Genomic DNA, 20,902 nt, shown 5'->3' with positions numbered 1-20,902 from the left:
GCTCTCAGCCAAGCGCCGTATCCCTAGAGGCAAACTAGCTTTTCTAAATATGACACAGAGTACGAGGCCCCATCGCCAATACCTTCTCCCTCACAGAAGCCTACCTCGACCAGGGCCTCACCCCTGCATTCTATGTGGCAATCCGGGCCTCGCTCTGTGAAAACCGGCGGGAAGCCTCTCCCTCAGCTGTGCGGAATGGACACGCCTCAAAGATGGCGGCTCGCGCGCAGAAGCACCATTGGGCGAGGCCATGTTCTCGGTCCGACAGCGTCTCTTACGAGAACCGCACCATGTTAACTGTTGGCATATGCGGCTTCCAAGGTAACTCAGAGCATGCGCACTAGCAACAGTTCATTAGAGGAGGTGCTAGAGGCCAGACCGGAAGCGGAAGTGGTCCTCGAAAGGTTTTTTTCGCCGCTAATGTCAGGAGTTTCTCCGCATTTTAATTCCGAGGGGTCTCTGAGGTGATTTTAGTTGGTCGTGATTAGGGATTCTGTGGCGTCGATGATGGGGGTGTTGTCCGCAGAGTGAGTGATGGTGGTTTCTGGGCTCAGTGGTGAAGAGTCTGTGGCGTCCGTTGCTGTGAGAGCAGTGATGGGAGTCTCTTGGGTCAGTGATGGGGATCTTTGAGATGAGTATGGGATTTGTGGGCTCAGTGATGGGAGTCAGTGGTCACTGAGCTATGGAGTCAGTTATGGGGGTCGGTGGGGTCTATGATGAGTTTGCTTTCTAAACATTAATAAGTTTTGATGTGTAGCATTTTATTGTTCAAATCTAAGTACTGGCTTTTTAAAAATTTTAGTGTTTTTCTTTCATCCGGGCGTTATTTAGAAGTGCGTTGTCTATTTCATGTAATGCCTCTGGGTAATGCTCGAGTTTAAAAATTTGCTTTACCGTTAGTTCTTGGTCGGTTTTCATAAATGTCACATCTATTGCATCAAAACAGTGTGTTCTCATTGTATTGTTTCATATATATTCTGTTTATCTTGTCTGCTTAATTAATTACAGAGAAAGGTAAACTCACTGGAGTGATTTGTCCACTTGTCCTTCCTTCTGTCAGTATCCGCTCTGTATATTTGAAACTATTATTAGGAACAGTTGCTTATTTTTAATAATAGATATGACTAAATAACTCAAAAGATACCATAACAATTCAGGCTCCCACCAGTAATTTATAAAACGGGTCATTTTCCCAAATGCTTTCCAGCACTGGATTTTTTAAAGTAAGTTTTTACTGGGCACCTTGGTGACTCAGTCAGTTGGGCGACCGACTCTTGATCTCAGGGTGGTGAGCTCAAACCCCGCGTTGGGCTCCACGCTGGCCTTGGAGCCTACTTAAAAAATAAAATTAAATTAATAAGTTTTTACTATTCTTAGGAGAAATTATATGTAATTGCTGTAATGTGCTTTCCTGGTAGTAAAATTGGCATCTTTTTGGTTAATTACTATTTAAATTTCCTTTTCTGTGAATTTTCATATCCTCTGTTCAGGGTTTTTTTCTGTGCTTTTTTTCCCATATTGATTGCTAGATTTTTTTTTTTTAATTTAGAGATAACTTGTTACATATTGAAATTTTATATATATCTTCATTTTTATTTTTAAAGTGTATTTTAATATATAATTAAGAAATATCCTCTAACCAGAAATATCCGTTTTTTTCTTTTATATCATCTGGGTTTTCTCATATACATAATAAGGATCTCTCCCACCCCACTACAATGTTCCTGCAAACATATACTACTAAAATTTATTTAAATATCTTTCGGAGTTTATAAAATACATATACTTAAATGTTTAGTCCTGCTGGAATTCAGTCTAATGTATAATGTGTGATGGGGATCTAGTTTGTTTTTTTTTCCAGGTGGATGGTCAATTATGTCAGTGCCACTTACACAATAAATGTCCTGTGCATACTCATTGAATGCCATTTTTGTTACATGTGTAAGTCAGTATTGTCTGAGCTGTTGTTTTCTCTGTTTGATTACATTGTTTTTATATTAAGTTTTAATATCTAATAGAGAATGGTAATTGCTGATATTTATTATGTGCTTCTTGTGTGCCAGGGAGATGTTGAATACTTTATGAGCATCATCTCATTTAATTTTTATAACTCTATGAAATAGATACTTTCATCCTTATTTTTGAAACTAAAATGGAAGGAACTTCTTCATATTCTCATAGTTGAAAGATATAAGAGCTACAGTTCAAATTTTAAGTAATATTACTCCATATCTCATGACTAATAATCCATCACAGCTTTCATTAAACTTTATATTCTCCACAGCATTGGTTCTCAAAGTGTGGTCCCTGGACTAGCAGCATCAACAGCACCTGGGCACTACTTAGAAATGCAAATTCTTGGACCCTGCTATGGTCTGAATGTTTGTGTTCCCCCAGAATTTTTATGTTGAAATCCTAATCTCCAGAAATACCATATCAATTGGTGAGGCCTTTGGGAACTGATCAGGTCATGGAGGTGGGGCACTCATAAGTGATTAGTGCTATTATAAAACATCCCACATAGCTCCTGAGCCCATTTTATCATGTGAAGACACAATGAGAAGCTGCTCGCTATGAACCAGGAAGAGGCCCCTGACTAAAATGCAACCATACTGTCTCCTTGATCTTGGACTTTCCAGCCTCCAGAACTGTGAGCAATAAATTTCTGTTGTTTATAAGCTACCCAGTCTGTGGTACTTTATTATAGCAGCCTGACTAGACTAAGACAATTGCTACCCAAGGCCTATTAAATCAGAAACTTGCAGTGAGGTTGAGGAATTTTAAACCTTTTTTTTTTTTTTTTTTTTTAAAGATTTTATTTATTTGACAGAGAGAGGCACAGTGAGAGAGGGAACATAAGCAAGAGGAGTGGGAGAGGGAGAAGCAGGCTTCCCGCGGAGCAGGGAGCCCGATGCGGGGCTCGATCCCAGGACCCTGAGATCATGACCTGAGCCGAAGGCAGACGCTTAACGGCTGAGCCACCCAGGCGTCCCGGTTGAGGAATTTTAACTGTATTCTAAGAAGTCCCAAGTGTTTTTGTTTTTTTTTTTAAGATTTTATTTATTTATTTGACAGAGAGAGAGAGGGAACACAAGCAGGGGGAGTGGGAGAGGGAGAAGCAGGCTTCCCACAGAGCAGGGAGCCCGATGCGGGGCTCGATCCCAGGACTCCGGGATCATGACCCGAGCCGAAGGCAGACGCCCAACGGCTGAGCCACCCAGGCGCCCCCCCAAGTGTTTTGAATCCACACTCAAGTTTGAGAGCCTCTGCTCTGTGTGTCTAGCTCAGGGAACTTCACCTTGGTGTTCACAGGAAAGGTTTGTGTGATGAATATCTAGTATCTGACTGTGTGGACATTGTCGTTCTAGGTTTTTTGGTGTCTCTGGGGAGCTCCTGGGTTAGATCTTCCAGACTTCAGCCTGCCTTTCTCCAGCAGCTCTGCTTGAGTTTACAGATGTCTACAAAGCTTTAGGCTCCTGAGAGAATAAAGTTTGAGACCTACCCTGATCATGTCAGCTAATCGGACCTCTCCCCAGAAATCCCTGGTCCAGGTTCCAGAGGAATGTGATAATTCATACGAGGTGAGAAGGAAGAATCCCAGGGGGTAGGGAATTTATCCTGCGAGTAGATACCTCTGATATGTCACCAGAGCCTCTGGGCAGCAGCAGGTGGGTCACAGGAAGCAACCAGACTCCTTTACTTCCCCGAAGCAAATCTTGATCTTTTCTGCCAAGAATGAGCAACACATGGGTGTCTCCACATCTAGAGGCCAACTGTATGACAGTGGAGAAGTAGAATGTCCAAAACTGCCTTTTATTTTGTCCTCATGCTATGCTGATCTTTGGCCGAGGATAAGATTCCTGATTAGAAATCGTTTTTGTGCGTAATTCTCAAAGTATTTCTCTATTTCTTCTTAAACTGTTTCTCCCCACATAAATATTTCTCTTCTTTTTTTAAAATTTGTTTTTTAGATGTTGGTTCTCCATTGATCTATTTTATGAACTACTTCCAAAAACATTAATTCAGGCAGACAAAAAATATGAAACCTTGCTATAATGTTGATTTTACTCTCTAACCAAGAGCATTAAATTAGAAATACGAAGTAAAAGACTTTTGCACAACTTTGGGAATAGACTTAATATCTGAACTATACATTTTAAAATGGTAAATTTTATGTACATTTTACAATTTTTAAAAAACAGTTTAAAAAAAGTAAAAGGCTAGCAAAAGAAACCCTCATATCTGAAAACTTTAAATTTTTTCCTACATAAATATTCTTTAAAGGGAAAACCATAAAGGATCTTAGAAAATTCCTTGAGTTTAATTTCCGTTAAATAAAGAACTACATTTTAAAGCTTGTGTGCAAAGCTAAACTATAGATAGAGGGGAAAAAATACAAATTTAAATGCCTTTTTAAGGAATCCTGGAAGTTTGGGGGAGAAAAGACCTAAGGTATGAGTAACACTTAGAACTGAAGAAGTTAGAAAAAGAATTCAATAAATAGGGCGCCTGGGTGGTTCAGTTGGTTAAGCGACTGCCTTCGGCTCAGGTCATGATCCTGGAGTCCCGGGATCGAGTCCCACATCGGGCTACCTGCTCGGCAGGGAGTCTGCTTCTCCCTCTCCCACTCCCCCCTCTTGTGCTCTCTCTCTCTCTCTCACTCTCTCTCTCAAATAAATCTTTTTAGAAAAAAAAGAATTCAATAAATATAAAATAACAATAAGGCCTAGAAAATAACAATAAAATAAGGGAAGAAATTAGTCACGTAGAGTCAAACATAATTGATGAAGATGTCTGACAGAAGCATAAGTGGCTTCTGAATGTGGTGGTGATCAAGAACAGGGAGTAAAGATACACTGGAAGTATGTAACAAAACAGGAGAGATGGTTACTGCTTTATCAAAGATTAAAACAATCTTGAATGAATATTATACAAAATCATAGAAAAATATGAAAACCTAAACAAAAGGGATACAGTTTTACAAAATATAAATGTCAAAATTGGTAAATACAGATGGTTCAGAAGCCCTTGAGGAAATTAAAATGTTTATCAAACATTTCCTATACAGTCAAATATGATGGAAAACATCATGTGGATTAATAGTTGATCTTTATGCCAAAGTTTCGGGTAAAGATGATGATCTAAAGTTATTCCCAACCTTGTTTGTGGTGTTTGTTTTATTTTGTTTACTATATGAATCTTGATGCCCAAACCTATCAAGAACAGTAAAAGAACTCGAAATTATGAACATAGATGCAGAAGTCATAAATGTATTAACTAACTGAATTCAAGAGTACATGAAAACAATAGCCAAATAGGGTTTATCATAGGGACACATGTGAAAGAGACATTATTTCCTCATTTAGCAGTCCACTCCAAAGTTAAAATAATAAAATATCTCAAAAATAATAAAAATGCTATATATCAAAAGATAAGATATACAGCAAAACAGTGTTCAGAAATAATTTAGAAAAATAATTTGTCTTATGCAAATAAATATAAAATTTAGATGGAGTGGATGAATTTCTAGGAACATATTAAATTTCTCACCAAATCGGGGCGCCTGGGTGGCTCAGTTGGTTAAGCGACTGCCTTCGGCTCAGGTCATGATCCTGGAGTCCCGGGATCGAGTCCCGCATCGGGCTCCCTGCTCAGCGGGGAGTCTGCTTCTCCCTCTGACCCTCCCCCATCTCATGCTCTCTCTCTCTCATTCTCTCTCTCAAATAAATAAATAAATAAAATCTTTTAAAAATAAATAAATAAATAAATTTCTCACCAAATCGTAAATTACTATTTACCACATTTTCACTTTTAGGTATTAAGATTTTTATTTAAGCTAATTCTACTTTTAATAAAATTAGGATGCAGCTTTGGAGAGATTTATTTGCACTGATTTTATTCTGCTTCGTGAAATGTTAAGTTTTGTGTAAAGTGTGTGTGTGTGCAAATTTTATGTTTAATATTTTTGAATGTTATATAGGCATATGAATTTTTTAGGATACAGAATTTGCTGTCTTACCAATAAGCTATCTTATGTAGTTATGACGTTTGTACAGTGTGTTTTTTGTTTTTACTTTATCTGTTGGAGCTGAGAGATACTGTTTCCCACCACAAATATATTTCTATCTATATCTGTAGTTTCTGTTCATAAACTTCGATGCTATGAAATTTGGTGTGATGATAGTCATGACATCTGAAATTAATTTTGGATTGTGTCCTTGTTATATTTAATAATTTTTCCCTAGAATTCAGCTCTATCTAATATTAAGATGGAGTTTCTTGTTTCTTTTCTATTGGCATTTCCAGATATGTCTTTTGCTCATCCTTTTACTGTCATCCTTCGGAGTCCTTGTGCACTTTTTCTGTACAGCAGTTTGGAAAGATGTATTTTACATACATTTCTGATAAAGATACTTCTTTTATATAGCTTTCACCTTATACTCTGTATTTTTACTTTGGTTCTGTGTCCGTTCTGGTAATTTGGAAGGTTTGGATTCTTTTCTGTATGGTTGGTTCTTTTAATATGATCTTTGTCACATTAACATCTTGAACTCAATCTTTTTTTTTTAATATTTCAAGTTTTTATCTAAATTCTAGCTAGTTAACATATAGTGTAGTATTAGTTTCAGGAGCAGAATTTAGTGATTTATCACTTACATATAACACCCAGTGTTCATCACAAGTGCCTCCTTAATCCCCCATCTAGCCCATCCCCTGCCAACCTCCCCTCCAGCAACCCTCAGTTTGTTCTCTATAGTTAAGAGTCTCTTATCGTTTGCCTCTCTCTCTTTTTTTTTTAACTAAATCTTTTAATCTCTTGTTTTAGACAATATCTATTAAATTTATACTGTGACTAATGATAGAAGTTCTATGCTTCCACTTCAAGGATTCTTTGTTGGTTAGATGTTTTTTTTTTTTTTTTTTAAGATTTTTATTTATTTTTTAGAGAGCGAGCGAGAGAGAAACAGCATGAGAGGGGAGAGGGTCAGAGGGAGAAGCAGGCTCCCCGCTGAGCCGGGAGCCCGATGTGGGACTTGATCCCAGGACTCTGGGATCATGACCTGAGCCGAAGGCAGACGCTTAACCATCTGAGCCACCCAGGCGCCCTGTTTGTTAGATGTTTTTATTGAACTCTATTTTTTATATTCTATTTTCCTTTAAAAGTCCTTATTTCCATTTCATGTTGCTCACTTGTCTTAATCTGCTCCTTGCCACTTTTTGTGTTTTCACATGGTGTTTTATTGCTTTCAGAGAGACCTCCCATTTCTGTATTGCTTGTTCATTTTCACTTCACTTTCACTTCACTTCTGCCAATTTATTTTTTAAAAATTTACATAACCATTTTCTTTAGGCTATTTGCCCATTATTTCTTCCTTGGACTCTTAGATTCCTATTTATTTTAGGTAGTTAATTGTTTTAGTGAATTCCTTGAAATCATGGTGAATGTGTTTTCTTCTGTATTGTGGTAATTTATTTCTAGCATGTTCCTTTTAATTTCTTCTTTTTTTTCTCTCATTCTTTTTGCTATAGTATCTTTGTACATCAGGAGATGTTTATTATTATCTTTGAATGAGGAGATTTTTTCCTGGACAAACTGTTTATAAGAAGCTCATTTGTTAGGGGCGCCCGGGTGGCTCAGTCGTTAAGCGTCTGCCTTCGGCTCAGGTCGTGATCCCAGGGTACTGGGATCGAGCCCCGCATCAGGCTCCTTGCTCTGCAGGGAGCCTGCTTCTCCCTCACCCACTCCCCCTGCTTGTGTTCCCTCTCTCGCTGTGTCTCTCTCTGTCAAATAAATAAAATCTTTAAAAAAAAAAAAAAAAAAGCTCATTTGGTAAGGAGTCAAAGCTACTAATATGACATCTTCTTTATTCCCCATTAAATTCTGATGACATTGGGTTTGAGGGCTGGGGTTTTGGTATATGTAGGGTATCAGTATCCAAGTGTGTGAAAGAGAAAAATCGGAGCTCATGTATTCTTTGCAAGTATATACGGAACATTTTCAAAGAAATGACAATGTTTTAAGCCTCATAAACAGAATCAACAAATCACAAAGAAACAAACTATCATCTGTGACCACAATTAAATGAAGAAATTAAAAAAAATCGTAATTTTAGACATTAAAAACCACAGATATCTAAGATATACTTTCCACAGATACAGATATACTTTGTCTATCCTTGTCCTCCCTGTATGCTCTTTCCCTCTCCTGAATACAGTGGCCTGCTCTGTACATACAACTCTTGAATCTTCATCTCCATGCTAGCTCTCTATTCAACTACTTAGCGTACATCCTCGTATATGTCTTATCACCTAAATTTCAATATGTACAAATCAACAGTTGTACTGAATAACTGATAATTGAGTCCCTTTTTCTCACCTTCACACCTGATGTCAATTTTATCTCCTTAATATCAATCCCTTCTATAGCTTTACTACTCCAGCCTTAACTTTAGGTAAGTAAGAAATTCATATTGTCTCACATGAATTGTGCAGGGGCCTCATGACCGACTTTCCACTCATGCCTATTCTGAAATGTTCTGTTTTGAGAATACACCTTCTTCAGTATATTTTTTAAGTCTTTTTATTTATTTTGAAACAATTCTAGATCCTCAAAGGGCATTGCAAGATACAGTGGTGGTGCATGATTCTTTTTGTTCATTACTGGTTGTAACTTGTTAATGTTTTGTTGAGGATGTTTGCATCTAAGTTCATGAGATATATTGTCCTGTAGTATTCTATTTTGTGCTGTCATTGTCTAATTTTGATATCAGAGTAATGCTGGCCTCACAAAATTAGTTGGGAAGTATTCTCTTTTATTTTCTAGATGAGATTGTGTAAAAATGAGACTAATGCTTCTTTAAATATTTAGTAGAATCCTCTAGTAAAACTATCTGGGCCTGGAGATTTCTTTTTTTCAGGAACTTTTAAATTAAGAATTTAATTTAATGGTTATAGGATCATCATCTTTTCTATTCCTTAATAGCTGACTTCTGGTAGTTTGTGGTTTTTGAAGAAGTGGTACATTTCTTCTACATTTTTGGGTCTATTAGCATAGAGTTTTTATAGTCTCTTATTTTCCTTTAAATGGCTGCTGGATCTGTTGTTGTTTTTTTTTTTAAGGTTTTATTTATTTATTTTGGAGAGAGAGCATGAGTGGGGGAAAGGGCAGAGAAATGGGGGGGAGAGGAACAAGCAGACTCTGAGTTGAGTGCGGAGTCTGATGCAGGGTTTGATCCCAGGACCCTGAGATCATGACCTGAGCCAAAACCAAGAGTTGGATGCTTAACCGACTGAGCCACCTAGGCACCCCTGGATCTGTATTGATATTTATTTCATTACTGACATTGATGATTTTTTTTTTAAGATTTTATTTATTTATTTGACAAAGAGAGAGAGAGCATAAGCAGGGGAGTGGCAGGCAGAGGCAGTGGGAGAAGCAGGCTCCCCGCAGAGCAGGGGGAGCCTGATGTGGGACTCAATCCCAGGACCCTGGGATTGTGACCTGAGCTGAAGGCAGTCACTTAACCATCTGAGCCACCCAGGTGCCTGACATTGGTGATTTGTATCATCTTTTTATTTTTGCCAGTCTGTTGACTATTAGGTCAATCAAGAAAGCTTATCAATTTTATTGATTTTTGTCAAATAACTGGATTGTGTTTTATTGATTTTTCTTGTTTTTTTAATTTTGTTTTCAATTTCATTGATACCTGCTCTTTATTACTTTCTTTCTTCTGCTTGCTTTGAGTCTGTTTTGCTCTTTTTCTAGTTTCTTGAGGTAGGAATTTAGTTTAGTGATTTAACAATTTTCCCCTTTATTTTATTGCTTTATGCTTGACATATAACATTATATTAGTTTCAGGTATATAACATAATATGATATTTGTATATATTGTGAAATGATCACCACAATAAGTCTAATTAACATTCATCATCACATATGGTTATAATTTTTTGTGTGAGTGATGAAAATTTTTAAGATTAAGCTACTCTTAGCAACTTTATACATTACAGTATATTACTAACTATAGTCACCATGCTGCAACATTATAGCCCCATGACATATTTATTTTATAACTGGAAGTTTACTTTTTGACTGCCTTCACCCATTTTGCCAACTACCCATCCCCCACCTCTGATAACCACGAACCTGTTCTCTGTGTCTGTGACTTTTGTTTTTTTATTTTGTTCTCTTTAGTTTTGAGATTCACATATAAATGAGATCATATGCTAATTGTACTTCTCTCTTTGACTTATTTCTCTTAGCATAATATCCTCTAGGTCCATCCATGCTGTCACAAATGGCAAGACTTCTTTCCTTTTTTATGGCTGAATAATATTCCTGTGTGTGTGTGTGTGTGTGTGTGTGTGTATGTATCACATTTTCTTTATCCATTCATCAATTGATGGACACATGTTGCTTCCACGTCTTGGCTATTATGAACAGTGCTGCAGTAAACATGCATATATCTTTTTTGATTTATTTACTTAATAAATAAGGGAGGGAGAGAGAATCCCAAGCAGATTCCATGCCGAGCGCAGAGCCCAATGCAGGGCTTGATCTCATAACCCCAAAAAAACCTATGAGATCATAACCTGAGCCAAAACCAAGAGTCAGATGCTTAACCGACTGGGCCACCCAGGCACCTATCTTTTTGTGTTTGTTTTCATTTCCTTTGGATAAATACCCAGACATGGAATTGCTGGATCATATAGTAGTTCTAGTTTTAGTTTTTAGAGGAACCTCTATACTGTTTTCTACAGTGGTTGCACCAGTTTACTTTTTTTTTTTTTAAGTAGGCTCCACACCCAGCATGGAGCCCAACATGGGGTTTGAACTCATGACCCTGCAATGAAGACCTGAGTTGAGGTCAAGAGTTGGTCGCTTAACCAACTGAGCACCAACCCCCCCCCCCGCCCCCGGCAAGTTACATTTTTACCTACAGTGCACAAGGCTTCCCTTTTCTTTACTTCCTCATCAGTAATTGTTACTTGTTTTTTGTTTTGTTTTGATAATAGTCTTTCTGGCAGGTATAAGGTATCTCATTATGGTTTTGATATGCATTTCCCTAATGTTTAGTGATATTGAGCACCTTTTCATGTACCTGTTGGCTTCCTATATGTTTTTGGAAAAATGTCTATTCACCTCTGCCCATTTTTTAATTAGATTGTTTCTGCTTTTCTAATGAAAGCATTTAGTGCTATGATTTCTCTTTCAGCATTGCTTTATGTGCATCCCAAAGGTTTTGATACAATGTATTTTCACTTTCAGTTCTGTGTATTTTCTGAATTTTCTTTTGAGAATTCCTCTTTGACTTACAGGTTATTTAGAAATGTTTTTTTTAATTTCCAAATGTTTTGTGGCTTTCCAGATAGTTTTTATTACTATTTTGTAATATAATTCCTTTGCAGATTTTTCTGTTGTCTTTTTAATTTGAGTCCATTATGGTCAGAGATGCTATGTATTATTTGAATTCTTTTAAATTTGTTGTGATTTGTTTCACAGGCTAGGTTATGGTCTGTCTTGGTCATTGTTCAATGGGTGCTTGAAAAGAATGTCTACTTCACTGTTGTTAGTTGGAGTAGTCTATAAATATTGATTAGATCCTATTGTTTGTTCTTTTATATCATTATTTCCTATCTACTGTTTCTATAAATTGCTGAGTGTGGGTATTCAGCTCCCTATAATCCTTTTTTTTAAAAGATTTATTTATTTATTTGAGAGAGAGGGAGTGTGTGAGTGAGTGCGAGGGGCAGAGGGAGAGAACCCCCCAAGCAGATTCCCCACTGAGCACAGAGCCAACATGGGACGTCATCTCATAACCCACAAGATCATGACTTGAGCTGAAACCAAGACTCGGACACTCAACTGATTGAGCCATCTAGGCGCCCCTCCTATAATCCTTTATTTTTTAAATGTGTGACTCGGGGCACTTGGGTGGCTCAGTCGTTAAGTGTCCGCCTTTGGCTCAGGTCATGATCCCAGGGTCCTGGGACTGAGCCCCACATCGGGCTCCCCACTCTGTGGGAAGCCTGCTTCTGCCTCTCCCACTCCCCGTACTTGTGTTCCCTCTCTCGCTGTGTCTCTGTCAAATAAATAAATAAAATATTTAAAAATAAATGTTTATGACTCTAGGTAAGAATTCCTTCAATTATGCATTTACAGATTAAATTTTTTTAATATGGAGGATCATGTTTTTAAAAAATATTTTATTATGAAAAGAAGTAAATGTATACAAAAGTAAAGAGAGTAGTTTAAGGAGCCCTTGTATCTGTTTTGCTTACCACCTAATGTTAGTAGTCATCAATATTCTGCCATTCTAATTCCACCTAAAACAACCCTCCTGCCCCCTTAGCTGCTGGATTATTTTATTTTATTTTATTTTATTTTTTTTTTTTTTTTTAAAGATTTTATTTATTTATTTGAGACAGAATGAGAGAGAGAGAGACAGACCACATGAGAGGGGGGAGGGTCAGAGGGAGAAGCAGACTCCCTGCCGAGCAGGGAGCCCGATGCGGGACTCGATCCAGGGACTCCAGGATCATGACCTGAGCCGAAGGCAGTCACTTAACCAACTGAGCCACCCAGGCGCCCAGCTGCTGGATTATTTTAAAGCAAATCCCAAACACCTATCTTATCTGCAGATACTTTGACATGTATCTCTAAGAGATGAGAATTCTTTTTTTCTTTCTTTTTGTTTAACATAACTAGTATGTCATTATCACACCTAAAACAACGGTAATTCCTAGATATCATCCTGTACCTGGTTATTGTTTGAGTTTTTTAAAATATGTCATAAATGTCTTTTTAAGGTAGTTTGTTTTAGTGAAGGGCCAAAGTCTACAAGTTGCATTTAGTTAGTATGACTCTTAATTCTTTTTTCTTTTTAAGATTTTATTTTTAAGTAATCTCTACACCCAGTGTGGGACTCAGACTCACTACCCTGAGATCAAGAGTCACCTGCTCTACCAACTGAGCCAGCCAGGCACCCCTTAAAGTCTCTTTTAATAAAGAAAAGATTCCCTTCCACTATCTTTTCTATTGTAATTTATTTTTTTGAAGAAATGGGCCATTTGCTGCCTTCCGGATTTAGCTGACATTTCCGTCTTACATTGTTCCATATGTTCTTCTTTCATTTTATCTATGGATGATTTGTTTGATCTGGAGGGTTAGAAGATTCAGGTTGGATTTTTCTTTTTCTTTGATAAGAATACTTGATGGTAATGAAATCAGTTACTATATCATTTCAGGAGGCACATAATTTTTGGTTCTCTCTTTTGTAATGTTAAAATTGATCGTTGGATGTAGATGTTATTAGCTGGTCCATCCACTGTAAACTCCTCAGCCTTTCTTTTTTTTTTTTTTTTTTAAGATTTTATTTATTTATTCATGAGAGAGAGAGAGAGAGGCAGAGGCAGAGGGAGAAGCAGGCTCCCCATGGAGCAGGGAGCCTGATGTGGGACTCGATCCCAGGACCCTGGGATCATGACCTGAGCCGAAGGCAGACGCTTAACTGACTGAGCCACCCAGGCATCCCTCTCCTCAGCCTTTCACTTGAAACAGTTAAGCAATCACTAATGATTACTGAATAAATTCATTATTTCATAGGAATTACAAAATTATGATATTCTAATTCTGTTCTAATGTCTTCATTTATTAGCTAGAATCATTCTGTAAGAAACTTTTCCTCATCATTTATTTGGTTATCCTGCAATAGGGATCTTATATGAAAAAAATTAATATAAATCTAATTAATTACCTTTACTGAAAGTAAAAAATCCTTACTTGTTTTGTGATCAAACTGTTTTCCATAACCACCTTCCTCTCATGACATGCAGACTTCTCTCCATTATATAGAGCTATTTAGTATTCCCCAAAGTCATCATGTATTTTCCTATCTCCTCACAAGTTTGTCTTCTTTGGGAAATGACCTTCCCTACCCTCCATTTTGTATTACACTTATCATCTTTCTTTTTTTTTTTTAAGATTTTATTTATTTATTTTTGCAAGAGAGAGCAGAGTATGCACACAAGTTGTGGGGGGTGCAGAGGGAGAAGCAGACTCCCCACTGAGCAGGGAGCCCAATGCAGGACTCGATCCTAGGACCCTGGGATCATGATCTGAACCAAAGGCAGATGCTTAACTGACTGAGCCACCCAGGCATCCTACACTTACCATCTTTCAACTTAAATTCAACTAATAAAAACTTACTGCCCCATGTCAAATACACCTTTTCCTTTTTTGGGTCCTCAGTGTGTTCTAAAGAGATTTACTTTTTGACACTTTAGTGAACTTGTGTCTTCTTTTTTCCTTCTTTTAAATCTTAGGACTTTTAAGTTGCTAGAAGATTAGAAACAATTCATTTCTTTTTTCCCAGGATTAGCATATTGACTGGTCCTAAATTGTTCAGAAACTGTATCACAAATTATTCATCCACTTGCTAGAAAACTAAAAGAGCCTATTTCATTTTTCAGTTTTGAAAAGTAATTAACTATAGTATAGAAAAAATGGCAGAAATTCTTTATTGGATTTCTTTCTTCTACAAAATATTGTGTAAAACTAGATATTCAATATGCACTCTGTAAAAAATACCATTTTTTAAAAGTTCCTGTATTAAACAGGTATATGTATTTATCAAAACTTCAAATGGTATATTGTGGATTTGTACATTTCATTGTGAGTAAATTTTACCTTAAGAAAGGTGAACAAATATTACACTCAGGTTAATGATTTGCATTCTCAAGTATTTAGGACAAAGTATACTGGCATTTACAGTTTACTCTGAACTGTATAAAAGTAAGATGGATTGATGGATGGATAGAAAGGATGGATAAATGTGTGAAAACAAAATGTTAATGATAGATCCTGAGTGGTGGGTATACAGATTTTCACTGTGCAGATTCTTTAAAATTTTCTGTATGTTCAAAATCTTCCATAATACAATGTTAGGGAAATGGGAGGTGAGTTTTTAAAAAGAGGAAGTAGGGGCGCTTGGATGGTGCAGTCGGTTGGGCGTCCAACTCTTGGTGTTGGCTCAGGTCATGATCCCAGGGTCATGAACTCGACCCCCACGTCGGGCTCTGCACTCAGCATGGAGTCTGCTTGAGATTCTCTCTCCCTCTGACCCTCCCACTCTTGTGCTCTCTCTCTCTCTCTAAAATAAATATATCTTGGGATGCCTGGGTGGCTCAGTTGGTTAAGTGGCTGCCTTCGGCCCAGGTCATGATCCCACGGTCCTGGGATTGAGTCCTACATTGGGCTCCTTGCTTAGCAGGGAGCCTGCTTCTCCTTCTGCTTGTGCTCTCTCTGTCAAATAAAATCTTTAAAAAAATGAAATAAAATAAATGTATCTTTTAAAATGAAAAAAAAAAAAGAGGAAATAAATTAACAACAAAACCCACTTTCCATATTCCTAAATATAGTCTCTCCATCCCCCAAAGCTGATTATTCATATTGAACAGGAATGTGCCCTTACAGGGATCGGTGTCCTTCAGGGATGTGGCTGTAGATTTCAGCAGAGATGAGTGGCAGCATCTAGACCTTGCTCAGAGAAACCTGTACCGGGATGTGATGCTGGAGACCTACAGTCACCTGCTCTCTGTAGGTAAGCACAGTCACTTGGGTCCACACAGAGTGTTTCCATTCTCAGTTGCTGAATGCTGTGAGACATCTGAAGTATGATGGTTTTGTCTTTGATTTGTCTAGGATTTTTTTTTTTAATATTTATTTATCTGACAGAGAGAGACACAGCAAGAGAGGGAACACAAGCAGGGGGAGTGGGAGAGGGAGAAGCAGGGTTCCTGCCGAGCAGGGAGCCTGTTGCGGGGCTCGATCCCAGGACCCTGGGACCATGACCTGAGCTGAAGGCAGCCGCTTAACTGACTGAGCCACCCAGGTGCCCCTTGTCTAGGATTCTTTATCCCCTTGGGCATTCTGAATATTACTCTGTTCCCGGAAATACATGGTTACATTCCTGAAGAACAAAACTTCATTGAACAAGACTTTATTGATTGTGCTTTGAAACATAATTAGCTGATCCAGTCCTTTATCATTTCTTACAAACAGGGTATGAAGTTCCCCAACCAGAAGTTTTCATGTTGGAGCAAGGAAAGGAGCCATGGGCATTGCAGGGTGAGAGCCCACATCAGAGCTGTCCAGGTGAGTGAGTGTGACTTAGACAGATGGGAGAAAGGGGAGCAAATCTCAGCTGTTTTGAGAAAGACTGGCATCTTTGAAATGCTATTAAGAGGACTCTTTTGGAAGGCTTTAACTTTTTTTGTATTGCTTGAAGACCCTTGACATTGGCCTCTCAAATGACTAAATGCCTTCATCACGCCTAATTATCTTCTTTGGCTTTTTAGAATCTGGATCATATGCCAGTCTGCCTCATTAAAGGTTTTCTTTTTTTCTTGGTTATGCTCCTTTTCTCAAACATTCTTTTTCTTTCTGCCTTCCCCATTGTCCAAGATTCTTTATGCATTCAGGCATTTGTGGATCTGCTTTCTTTCAAAGTTACTGTAAGTCACACACTCCCAGTCCTGGTAGTCCTCTGTCATTTCTTTCTTTCTACTATGGGATGCTTCAGAACATTAACTCCCAGCAGCCTGTCTTCCTGTTTTCTCCATAGGCACTAACATAAGATTTCTCATTTCCTCATTCCCCATGCCTTTCACCCAACTGATGACTTAGGGGTAATTGTCTCTTAATCTTTAGGGGGACTTTTTTGATATTTCCTTCCAGTGTTGGTTGACTTCACACTAACTGGGGTCTCTCTGCCTCATTGGCTGATTTTTGTAATTGTTTCATTTCTATACTTCACATGATGAAGTTTGAGTTTAATCATGGTCCTCATTCAGGGCACACTGCCATTATCAGTCTGGGTAAAGATTCTCTATTACAGTAGTTGGACCTTATCCGCAGTTACAATTACCCATAGTCACCCATGGTCTGAAAATATTAAATGGAAAATTCCAGAAATAAACAATTCATAAGTTTTAAATTGTGTGCCTTTCTGAGTAGCATTATGAAATCTCTTGCCATCCCACTCCATCCTGCCTGGGAGTTGAATCATCCCTTTGTCCAGCATATCCATGCTATGAATGGTACCTGACCACTAGTCAGTTAGTAGCTATCTTGGTTATCAGATTGACTCTCATGATATTGCAGTGCTTCTGTTTAACCCTTATTTTACTTAACAGTGACCCCAAAGCACAAGAGTAGTGATGGTGGCAATTTTGATATGCCAAAGAGAAGCTATAAAGTGCATCCTTTAAGTGAAAAGCTGAAAGTTCTTGACTGAATAAGAAAAAAAAAAAATTAGGTTCGGTACTGTCTGAGGACTCAGGCATCCACTGAGGGTTTTGGAACATGTCTCCTTCAGATAAGGGGGGAACTCCTGTATTTTATTTTTTGATTTATTACCATTTCTTTTTCCCCACACCCATCTCACTTCTGACCATAGGCAATTGTTTTATATGATGGAAACATATTTTTTAATGCATGGATATTTTAAAATTTAAAGGGACGGGGTATTATTCATTTATGTAAATGTTGCTGTGCTGTATATCTTGTTCTTTGCCTTACTTTTTCCACTTCTGTCCATGGTGGTTTATGTTCATAATGTTTATTTAATCTAACCAGTGAATTATATTGTAGAATGTTTCCTATTGCCACTGTCACTAGCCTCTTCATCAAATGATTCACCCTCACCCTTTTCTCTGTTCAACATGGATGAGCCATATGACCCTCCCCTCTAGCCTCTGCTAACTGGTCTTTGAGCTAAAACATCATTCTCCTTTGAGGAGGGTTTAGGTTTCAAACATCACAGCAAAAAATTTCTGAAAAAGCTTCTTTCTACATTAAGAAGGAAGGTGATGCTACAAGTGATATTTTGTTGTATTTCATTCTAGAAGAATTGTGGCAGATGGGTGACCAGATAGAGAGCTATCAGCAAAGAGAAAACAAATCTTTAAGAGATGTTGCTTTCATCAAGAAAATTTTGACTACAAAGGATTATGAATATAAGGACATTAGAAAAATAATTCATGTGAGCCAAAACATTCTTTCACCAAAAAGACCCCATCAGTGTGACTCATTTGGAAATGCTTTGAAGCATAATTTAGATTTACACAGTCATTATAGAAACAGTGCATCAAAGAACATTAATAAGATTACTGAAGATAGTAAAATTTCTTCCTATACTGACCCTGAGTGTTCTCCAACAGGAGAGAAGTTATGGGACCATAATCAATGTGGAAAAATCCTCAGCTATAAACAAGCACCCTCTCAACATCAGAAAATTCATACTGGGGAAATATCTTACGAATGTGCTGAATTTGGAAAGATCTTCACCCAGAAGTCACAGCTCAGGGTACATCTGAAAGTTCATACAGGAGAAAAACTTTATGTGTGCATTGACTGTGGGAAGGCTTTTGTAAAGAAGCCAGAATTCATTACACATCAGAGAACCCATACTAGAGAGAAGCCCTATAAATGCAGTGAATGTGGAAAAGCTTTTTTCCAAGTATCTTCTCTCTTAAGGCACCAGAGAATTCATACTGGAGAAAAACTTTATGAATGCAGTGAATGTGGAAAAGGATTCTCTTATAACTCCGATCTCAGTATACATCAAAAAATTCATACTGGAGAGAGACACCATGAATGCAGTGATTGTGGCAAAGCATTTACACAAAAGTCCACACTCAAGATGCATCAGAAGATTCATACAGGTGAGCGATCCTATATATGTATTGAATGTGGACAGGCCTTCATCCAGAAGACACACTTGATTGCACACCGAAGAATTCATACTGGAGAAAAACCATATAAATGCAATAACTGTGGGAAGTCCTTCATTTCTAAGTCACAACTCCAGGTACATCAACGAATTCACACAAGAATGAAACCCTTTATATATACTGAATATGGGAAGATGTTTAATAATAGTTCCAACCTTATTACACATAAGAAAGTTCAAATTAGAGAGAAATCTTCCATATGTACTGAATGTGGTAAGGCCTTTACGTACAGGTCAGAACTGATTATACATCAGAGAATTCACACTGGGGAAAAACCTTATGAATGCAGGGATTGTGGAAAAGCCTTTACTCAGAAATCAGCACTCACAGTGCACCAGAGAATTCATACAGGAGAAAAATCATATGTATGCATGAAATGTGGACTAGCCTTCATCCAGAAGGCTCACTTGATTGCACATCAAATAATTCACACAGGAGAGAAACCTTATAAATGTGGCCACTGTGGGAAATCCTTTACTTCCAAGTCACAACTCCATGTACATAAACGAATTCACACAGGAGAGAAACCTTATATGTGCACTAAATGTGGGAAGGCATTCACCAACAGGTCAAATCTTATTACACATCAGAAAACTCATACAGGAGAGAAATCTTATATATGTCCCAAATGTGGAAAGGCCTTCACACAAAGGTCAGATTTGATTACGCATCAGAGAATTCATACTGGAGAGAAACCTTATGAATGTGGTACCTGTGGAAAAGCCTTTACCCAAAAGTCACACCTCAATATACACCAGAAAATTCATACGGGAGAAAGACAGTATGAATGCCATGAATGTGGGAAAGCCTTTAACCAGAAGTCAATACTCATTGTGCATCAGAAAATTCATACAGGAGAGAAACCTTACGTATGCAGTGAGTGTGGAAGAGCTTTCATCCGGAAATCAAACTTCATTACTCATCAGAGAATTCATACTGGAGAGAAACCTTATGAATGCAGTGATTGTGGGAAATCCTTCACCTCCAAATCTCAGCTCCTCGTGCATCAGCCAATTCACACAGGAGAAAAACCATATGTGTGCGCTGTGTGTGGGAAAGCCTTTAGTGGCAGGTCAAATCTCAGTAAACACCAGAAAACTCATACTGGAGAAAAGCCCTACATCTGTTCTGAATGTGGGAAGACCTTCAGACAGAAGTCAGAGTTGATTATACATCATAGAATTCACACTGGAGAGAAACCTTATGAATGCAATGACTGTGGCAAATCTTTCACTAAGAAATCACAACTCCAAGTGCATCAGCGAATTCACACAGGAGAAAAGCCTTATGTATGTGCTGAGTGTGGGAAGGCTTTCACAGATAGGTCAAATTTGAATAAACACCAGACAACACACACTGGAGACAAACCTTATAAGTGTGTAGTCTGTGGGAAAGGCTTCGTCCAGAAATCTGTGCTCAATGTCCATCAGAGTATTCACACTTGAGAGGAATGGTATGAGAAAACCTCAGTGAGATCAGGTCTGATTTTACATCATTGAATTTGTTCAGAAAAATATGCATATTATCATAAGTAGAAATACCCCATCAAAATGTCACACATTACTGTACAGAAAAGAGCCTTGAATGAAGGGGGCCCTTCCCACATTGTCACTACCTTCATTAAGCCTTGAGGCATTCATACTGGAAGAAAAAGTAATTTTGTCAATTTGACAGATTAGAAGAAGGCTTCTCACCAAAAATACGATGGAACAGGGACGCCTGGGTGGTTCTGTCGTTTGAGCATCCAGTTCTTGACCTCGGCTCAGGTCTTGATCTCATGGTTGTGAGTTTGAGCCCTGCATTGGGCTCCAAACTGGGCATGGAGCCTACTTTAAAAAACAAACAAACAAACAAAGACAACATATATATGATGGAACATTGTTACCAAATTTTGCATAGGAAAGTTTATGTTATGTCGTGTTAATGATAATCCTGTTTACTGTGGAATAGGTAAAGTGCCAACAAGTTGAATGGTAGAACAACATAATATATACAATAGTGACAAACCCTAAGTTCTGTGAGATGTTTGCTGCAGAACACATTGTCTGACAATTTCAGGTGTTTTTTCATACTTCTCTTGAATCTAACGTGGTTGTGTGTATCCATC

At 37.9% G+C, this 20,902-nt stretch overlaps 1 protein-coding gene across 1 annotated transcript; it reads left to right on the top strand.

The window, feature by feature from the left end:
• The first annotated feature begins 3,527 nt into the window (after positions 1-3,527).
• LOC123326956 (zinc finger protein 585A) lies at positions 3,528-20,616 on the top strand. The gene is made up of 4 exons (XM_044922197.1): positions 3,528-3,581; positions 15,476-15,602; positions 16,064-16,156; positions 18,223-20,616. Exons 2-4 carry the CDS (start codon positions 15,569-15,571, stop codon positions 20,238-20,240), a joined length of 2,145 nt encoding a protein of 714 aa, XP_044778132.1. The 5' UTR covers positions 3,528-3,581; positions 15,476-15,568; the 3' UTR covers positions 20,241-20,616.
• The last annotated feature ends 286 nt before the right edge of the window (positions 20,617-20,902 follow it).

This window comes from Neomonachus schauinslandi, chromosome 16 (assembly GCF_002201575.2).
Source record: "Neomonachus schauinslandi chromosome 16, ASM220157v2, whole genome shotgun sequence".
Lineage (NCBI taxonomy): Eukaryota > Metazoa > Chordata > Mammalia > Carnivora > Phocidae > Neomonachus > Neomonachus schauinslandi.
Note: the sequence above shows the minus strand (reverse complement) of the source record. Positions and strands in the feature narration are given on the sequence as shown.

Coding starts and splice junctions, on each gene's coding strand:
- LOC123326956 (XM_044922197.1), top strand. CDS start 15,569: ATGCTGGAGACCTACAGTCACCTGCTCTCTGTAG. Junction 15,603..16,063: donor CAGTCACCTGCTCTCTGTAG/GTAAGCACAGTC, acceptor TCTTACAAACAG/GGTATGAAGTTCCCCAACCA. Junction 16,157..18,222: donor CCCACATCAGAGCTGTCCAG/GTGAGTGAGTGT, acceptor GTTCTCCAACAG/GAGAGAAGTTATGGGACCAT.